General features: G+C 48.4%; 1 protein-coding gene across 1 annotated transcript in view; it reads left to right on the forward strand.

The window, feature by feature from the left end:
- Positions 1 to 8705, forward strand: part of LOC119422987 (potassium voltage-gated channel subfamily H member 1-like) — a 69235-nt gene that overhangs the window by 7753 nt on the left and 52777 nt on the right. Inside the window, exons 2-4 of the mRNA XM_037690398.1 lie at positions 367 to 490; positions 762 to 868; positions 1077 to 1205. Coding sequence (XP_037546326.1) covers positions 367 to 490; positions 762 to 868; positions 1077 to 1205 — 360 coding nt within the window. The remainder of the gene's footprint in view (positions 1 to 366; positions 491 to 761; positions 869 to 1076; positions 1206 to 8705) is intronic.

Raw genomic sequence — 8705 nt, forward strand, 5'->3', positions numbered from 1 at the left:
TATATACCCAGGATAGTGTATATCTTAACGTGAGGTTTTTATCCAGTTGCCAGGCTTCCTTAGCCACACAACGTTCTTTTACTAAGTGGCACTCTGTAATATGCTAATTTTACTGTTTTATAATATGATTGATTTGAACCGACTATAGTTATATTGGGTTTATTATATGGAATCGTTACTTCTTTGTTTAGTGCTCTAAAACGCTTGTTTTGAATCGGTGCTACATAATTTAAATACATTTAAGTGAATAAAGCGACCTGTTTGGTTTTAGCTGTTTGTCCAACCAGAGTTTTCACATAACCATTGAGTACTAACTTGATTATTAAATGTCTGTTTAAAATCCACTTTCTTTTTTTGTATTGTCAGATTCAAATTTTGTGCTGGGGAATGCTCAGATTGTTGATTGGCCAGTTGTCTACAGCAATGATGGTTTCTGCAAGCTATCTGGTTACCATCGAGCAGAGGTCATGCAGAAGAGCAGCACCTGCAGGTACAACTGTGTACTCAAACACAAAGTTGCTGAATTCAATTCAACCTTTATTTATATAAGTTAGTCTAATTGAGACTCAAGGACTAATTTACAAAAGGGGAGGGGGGAGGGGGCAGTATCTCAGACCAGCAGCAACAACATAACAGGTCAAGTACAAAGTACTGCAACGTGCACTTGCCATTAAACAATGCAACACCCAATAAAAAACTTAACAGTTTTATGATCTTTGAATAAGTATGTGACTATCAATTCTGCAATAATTTTTTTTCAGCTTTATGTATGGAGAACTGACAGACAAGGAGACTAGTGAGAAAGTTCGACAAACTTTTGAGAACTACGAAATGAAATCTTTTGAGATTCTGATGTACAAGAAAAATAGTAAGTACTTCAAATGTGTTGCCTGCATTAAAAAAAATTTTTTTATAACCTGAAGCCCTAAAAACCTAAATCAAGTACCAGTTTTCCCATATTTCCCATATTTTTGGCAACTTGGAATTAACTTAAGCATGTGAAATTAATAGACTTTGTTCTTTTATGAAAAAAAAATTATGGAAACATGCTGATTTACATTTTGTTTGTGTTGCAGAGATGCCAGTCTGGTTTTTTGTAAAGATTGCTCCTATCAGGAATGAACAGGATAAAGTTGTCCTATTTCTCTGTACATTTAATGACATCACAGCCTTCAAGCAACCAATAGAAGACGAGTCATCAAAAGGTGACCCTCTTCATAAATACAGGATAGTTTTGTTTACCTACAGATTTTTTTTTGTTGAACTGTGTTGCGACAGTTGTAATGAAGTAAGTAAGTAAACTTTATTTATATAGCACTCGTCATAGATATAATCATAAAGTGCTTTACAGAAATACAAACTACAGGGTTAAAATAAAACAAAAACAATAAGAACAGTTGATAAAAACCATAAAGAATGGCTGATAAAAACAGTAAGAACAGCTGGTAAGAACAGCTGATAAAAACAACAAGTAGAACACAACTAAAATCTTGTCTGAATAAAAATGTCTTAAGCTGCTTTTTAAAAGGAATCAACAAAGACAGCCACAAGAAGAGACAGGGGCAGGGCATTCCACAGCCTGGGGGCTATGGCCTGAAAGGATAGGTCACACAGAATTTTAAACCGGGTCTTATGCCCCTTTTCCACAGTGACGGCTCGGATCAGGTCAGCTTGGTTCAGCTCAGGTCAGCTTGGTTCAGCTCAGATCAGTTCGTTACATGCGCATTTCCGTATGCACTTCTGGACCGTTTCTGTAGGCGGGGTCCAGAATCCAACTCACTTTACCAGCTAGTGGCAGTAATGTCTCTTAAGCTATTTACTAGCCACCACTAAACGTATTAGAAGAAAAAGACCCTGAAAAGATACAGAGCCAAAATGGAGGATGTCATTGTTTTACTTAACATTGTCAGAACTCGAGGAACCCAGATAGTATGAAAACCAGTGAGCGAGACAAGACTCCACAAGTATGAGAATCAGAATCAGAATAAACTTTATTGGCATTGCACCGAGATACAATGCGAATATGTACGTACAGTCGTCTGAAAATGGGCAGAGTGCATGAAGCTGCGGCTATAAATAATTAGCGCAGCCCTTTTATTCTTATTCAGAATAATATTTTGCTTAGATCAGAAAAGGAAAGAAAACCTGAGGAGAGACGGTATAAAAAATAAGATCTCTCACACCGTGTCCTAGACAGGGCACAATTTGAGGCAGCAAAAAAACCTACCACAGCAAAGCAACATAAACAGACATTATACATTTACATATAGGCCGGTGAAAACATTGAATTTTTAAGGGAAAGTCGTAGCATAGTCCAGAGCCCCCCCTCAGTCATTGTCCAGATAAGAGGTGACATTCATCTTCAGCTCGGTTGAGGTTCTGTTACATGTCCACGGCCTTGGGGAAGGGAGGGGTGAAGAAACAGTCAAAGCATCTTTGTTGTTTCCAAAACATTCCAGGAGGAGTTGAGATAAGTCCGGCATCAAGGCCACAATTTGGGTCTGGCAGAACTTGTGAATTGTTGTTTCTGCCTTTTAAAGTCTTGCTGGTACATATCCTCGGATGGAAATCCAAAACAGCCTACTTGATCCTTTACTCCAAAAGTCGAGCTCACAGCTTCTCCAGATTATTCCCACCATTCATGATTGCTGCCAGGAAGATCACAGTCCTGATAACAGCTGCTCCAACTCCTTGTTGCAGCTTCCTACATTCAGTCTGAGCGCTGTCGACTCTTCAACACATCCACACAAATTTGTAGACAATCCAGAATTCACGGCTCAAGACCATGGCCTCGGATTTGGAGGAACTGATCTTCAACCCGGCCGCGTCGCATTCGGCTGCGAACCGCTCCAGCGAAAGCTGTAGATCACGATCTGATGAAGCCAATAAGACCACATCATCTGCAAAAAGCAGAGACGCAGTCCTAAGGCCACCAAAACGGATCCCCTCAACACCTTGGCTGCGCCTAGAAATTCTTTTTTTTTTTTTCTCTCTCTTGAGCTCAGTTTAAGTGTAGAAACATTGTGAAGTGTTTCAATGAAATTATCATCATCGCTCAATTTTTTTTCTTTTTTTAAAGAAAGAGAAGAAGGAAGAGTAAATAAATAATAAAAGAGAAATAGATAAATCGAGAGACCACCACGACAAAACAACATTCACAGCACAATGCCACCCACAATATCACCATGAAACATTCGATATCACACAAGGAATCATCTAGCTTCCACCACTACCCAACCTAGCGTGCATCTGTCAAAGCACCTGAATTCAAACACCCACGCAAGCACGCCCGCCACCACCAGATTTCTCCAAAAGAATGCCCAATAGTGGACGCGGGGGCCCACAGACCCGCCTCCCCAGGACACAATGGCAACATAGGGAGGACCGGAGCCACAGACACACAGCGGCCCACAGGCCCGGAGCCCCAGGAGTCTCCCAACAGGGAGAACCTCACCCCCCCAGACAGGAGCAGAGGAAAGAACCGGGTGACCCCAGCCACCACAATGCAGAGCCTCCAGGAAGCTGCAGCAACTAGCCCACAGGTCCGGCCGGCGACCCATGCCCCACCCAAGTAGATCCGGCCATGGACACCGAGCCCCAAGCCCCAAGGCCATACCACCCCCTGGCAGAGCCCCGACAGAGCCAGGGCACCCAGGCCCCGCCAGGCAGCAACCAGTGCGGACCGACGTGCACCTCACCACCCAGCCCAGACACCGAGAGCCACCAATGCACCGGCGGCAAGGGGGTCCCCGGCCAAAGGGGGGCACGACCGGGGGGAGTGGGCCCCACACCAAAGGTGGGGCCCAAATTGATCCAAGAGAGGGGGGACCACCAAAAACCCAACCTGAGCAACCAACAGGCACACACAGATTCGGGCCGACCGCATGCACCATCTACCTGACAGCGACCACAGGCCAGCCCCAGCCCAAGGGGCAGAGCAGAAGGGAGCCGCAGCTGAGGAGGGCCAGCCCTCACATCAAGAGCCCCGTACCATAGGCCCGGAGACGCCCCAGCACACCATCTATGCACCACCCCACACACACAGCACCCCCACCGCAAATGCCACACAGGAAGACCAGCCAGTGCCCTGATGAGGCGAAGCCACGCCCCCAACCGCTGCCCTACACCACCAATGACCACACGTACACTACCATAGCCGACCCCCCGCTGAAAGCCGGCAGCCACCCCGGTCAAAGTGCCGGCCATCGCAACCAGGAACCTAGATTAAAAGAATCGGAACAGCCCAGGAGGAACCGAAGCACCGGCCCCATCACTGACCGCCCCCAAGGCCCAAAGCCCACCCACAGCCCAGACTCCAACAATGCGGCCCCCCCTCCATCCCAGACCCCTAGTGTCACACGGAGAAAGGAGGTGTTTGTGGAAAAAAAAAATCTATATATGCATAAATAAATAAAACACCTTGGCTGCGCCTAGAAATTCTGTCCATAAAAGTTATGAACAGAATCGATGACAAAGGGCAACCTTGGCGGAGTCCAACTCTCACCGGGAACAAGCCCGACTTACTGCCGGTGATGCGGACCAGGCTCTGACACCGGTCATACAGGGACCTAACAGCCCCTATCAAAGGGCCCGGTACCCCATACTCCCAGAGTATCCCCTACAGGGCCCCCCACAGGGCCCCCCAAGGGACACGGTCGAACGCCTTCTCCAAGTCCACAAAGAACATGTAGACTGGTTGGGCAAACTCCCACGCACCCTCCAGGTCCCTGCTGAGAGTGTAGCGCTGGTCCAGTGTTCCACGGCCAGGACGAAAACCGCACTGCTCCTCCTGAATCCGAGGTTCGACTATCCGACGGACCCTCCTCTCCAGAACCCCCGAATAGACCTTACCAGAGAGGCTTAAGAGCGTGATTCCCCTGTAGTTGGAACACACTCTACGGTCCCCCTTCTTGAATAGGGGGACCACCACCCCGGTCTGCCAATCCAGGGGAACTTCCCCCGATGTCCACGCAATATTGCAGAGTCGCGTAAGCCAACACAACCCTACAACATCCAGAGCCTTAAGGAACTCTGGGCGAATCTCATCCACCCCTGGGGCCCTGCCACCGAGGAGCTTTTTAACCACCTCGGTGACCTCAGCACCAGAGATTGGAGGGCCTGACCCAGAGTCCCCAGGCTCCGCTTCCTCAGTGGAAGACGTGCCGGTGGGATTGAGGAGGTCTTCAAAGTATTCCGCCCACCGACCCACAACATCCTGAGTTGAGGTCAGCAGCACACCACTCCCACTATAAACAGTGTTGGTGGCGTACCGCTTTCCCCCCCCGAGATGCCGGATGGTGGACCAGAATCATCTCGAAGCCGTGCAGAAGTCGTTCTCCATGGCCTCTCCGAACTCCTCCCATGCCCGAGTTTTTGCCTCAGCAACCACCCGAGCCGCATGTCGCTTGGACTGCCGGTACCCATCAGCTGCTTCCGGGGTCCCACAGGCCAAAAAGGCCCGATAGGACTCTTTCTTCAGCCTGACAGCATCCCTCACCGACGGTGTCCACCATCGGGTTCGAGGGTTGCCGCCGCAACAGGCACCGACAACCTTGCGGCCGCAGCTCTGGTAAGCCGCCTCGACAATAGAGGCACGAAACATGGTCCACTCAGAGTCAATGTCCCCCACCTCCCTCGGAACATGTTCAAAGTTCTCCCGGAGATGGGAGTTGAAACTCCGTCTCACAGGAGACTCTGCCAGACGTTCCGAGCAAACCCTCGCAATACGTTTGGGTCTGCCAGGTCTGACCGGCATCCTCCCCCACCATCGGAGCCAACTCACCACCAGGTAGTGATCAGTTGACAGCTCCGCCCCTCTCTTCACACGAGTGTCCAAGACATGTGGCTGCAGATCAGATGAGATGATGACAAAGTCGATCATCGAAATGCGGCCTAAGGTGTCCTGGTGCCAAGAGCACATATGGACACCTTATGCTTGAACAAGGTGTTCGTTATCGACAATCCATGACGAGCACAGAAGTCCAAAAACAGAACACCACTCTGGTTCAGATCAGGGGGGCCGTTCCTCCCAACCACACCCCTCCAGGTCTCACTGTCATTGCCCACATGAGCATTGAAGTCCCCCCAGCAGAACAAGGGAGTCCCCAGGAGGTGCACTTTCCAGTACCCCCTCCAAGGACTCCAGAAAGGGTGGATAATCTGAACTGCCATTTGGCGCATAAGCACAGTCAGAACCCGTCCCCCCACACGTAGGCGGAGGGAGGCCACCCTCTCATTCACTGGGGCGAACCCCAATACACAGGCACCAAGTTGGGGGGCAATAAGTACGCCCACGCCTGCTCGGCGCCTCTCACGAGGGGCAACTCCAGAGTGGAAGAGTGTCCAGCCCCTCTCAAGGAAACTGGTTCCAGAGCCTGAGCCATGCATAGAGGTGAGTTCGACTATTTCTAGCCGGAACCTCTCAGCCTCACACACCAGCTCAGGCTCCTTCCCCACCAGTGAGGTGACATTCCACGTCCCAATAGCCAGCTTCTGTAGCCGAGGATCAGACCGCCAGGGTCCCCGCCCTCGGCCACCACCCATCCCACATTGCACCCGACCCCTTTGGCCCCTCCCACAGTTGGTGAGCCCATGGGAAGGGGGACCCACGTCTCCTCTTCGGGCTGTGCCCGGCCGAGCTCCATGGGTAAAAGCCCGGCCACCAGGCACTCACCCGCGTGCCCCACCTCCAGGCCTGGCTCCAGAGTGGGGCCCCGGTGACCCACGTCCGGGCAAGGGAACACTAGGTCCATTTATTTGTGTCGTCATTGGGGTCTTTGGGCTGCACTTTGTCTGGTCCCTCACCTAGGACCTGTCTGCCATGGGTGACCCTACTAGGGGCATAAAGCCCCTGACAACATAGCTCCTAGGATCATTGGGACACTCAAACCCCTCCACCACGGTAAGGTGGCAGCCCAGGGAGGGGACACCAAGCACTAGTAAAACAAAAACAATACACCGAGCAACAGCAGCATGAATATGAGTCTCTGTGAGCAGATGAGTATGAATGAATACAGCAGCGTGAAATTAATCAGCAGCATAAGATCAGCAACATGGATTCAGGGCACTGAACAGAAACATTTAGAATCAGAATAAGCTTTATTATCATTGTACTGAGACACAGTGAGATTATGTTAGTACAGTTGTCTGAAAGATGGGCAGAGTGCAAGTTGCTGCTGCTACAAGAGCGTGGAGTCTTATCCTTCATCAGAATTTTTCATTCATTCAATCTTTATTTAGACAGATAAGTCACATTGAGCCTAGAAGACTCATTTACAAGTGAGATCTGTTTAGACAGAAAAAAGTAGTGAAACTGGAGACATGTATGAATTGGAGGTGAAAAAAACCTATCAGGCTTTTTCTTCTGGCCTGAGAAGAAAAACTTTGATATTAAAAAACACCATGCACAAACAAGTACATAGTGATGAAGACATTCTGCAGAGGGGGGAGACGATGAGAGTGGTGAGCAATGTCCATAGACACTCGCGAAGGCACTGTTAGAGTTCTGATAAGGATGGAATAATCAGCCAGTGTCCTCCAGTGAGATCTGTAAACATTCTCGAGGTATGTTGAGGAATGGCCAAGGATAACATCTATGAGAATCCAAGAGTCCTGAAATGATGACGCAATGTTTAGTTAGCTGGTTTCTTCTGGTTATCAGTTGGAAATTCCTCAGTGAGAGGGTGGTGAGCATCAGATCACATGTTCTCCACGCGAATTCAAATAAGATGGCCTTCAAGGCCAGCCAAGGGAACCAAATTCAGATAAACACAGTTGTTTTGGAGACAGGCAGAACTTAATGACATCTACCTTGAGTCTGTGTTGGTCCACTCAGTTCCGAAATATCAAAATTACATGGCCACACCGATGGAATGTGACTGAGTAAAATCCCTGAGATCTGATCCATTCTGCCCAAGGCATTTGAGTCTGGGTACTCGAGGCACGAACCAGCCATCATAAAGGCAAGCAACATGATCGGGTCCAAATTTGTTGCCGACAACTTAATTGATCGTTGATAAAACCAGAAACCAGCTGAATCCAAAAAGCAAGTTACTGTATCCAAAAAAGTTCAATCCGGTCCTCTGGACAGTCAAAAAAAGTTACTGTATCATAAATCCAATTAAATATGTGTCCTTAAAATCCACAAATGGCAGCAGAGAGACACATCAAGTCTTCCAAGTCGATGAGATATCCAGCTGCGTGCATGCCAACAGGGCAAATCGGCTCGCCTAACGCCCGTCTTCTCTTTGAAGAAATGTTATCAATTGTGTTGAGGGACCAACTGATCAAATCAAGTCCATAATTATGGTTCAGAAGATATGCAAGAGAGGCTCAGAAGCAGTTTCACAGAGAGACAGAGCAGCAAAGCAAAGCGGAGAGGGAGGGGAGGGGAAAAGCATCAGATCTCGGCAACAGCAATTGGTGAAGAATACTTTTTAGACAGGAAAAGGTCATGAGGATGGATAATGGTAGTACAAAAAATATCTCATCACATCTTGTCCTATCAGGACACTAATTGAGACATCAAAAAACTATCAGCAAGCACATTTATAGACATTTTACATATGCATTTGACATCAAGATGGTGAGATTTGTCCATGAAGCACTTCCAAATAGGCCATAGTCTTTATAAGATGTTGGTCAGCCGGTAGTTCTGATAAGCCTGCACAGAAGTTCTCGGGTGTGGGTGGGGAGGGGGGGGGGGG

Source organism: Nematolebias whitei, chromosome 16 (assembly GCF_014905685.2).
Source record: "Nematolebias whitei isolate Nwh7 chromosome 16, NemWhi1, whole genome shotgun sequence".
In the NCBI taxonomy this organism is placed as follows: domain Eukaryota; kingdom Metazoa; phylum Chordata; class Actinopteri; order Cyprinodontiformes; family Rivulidae; genus Nematolebias; species Nematolebias whitei.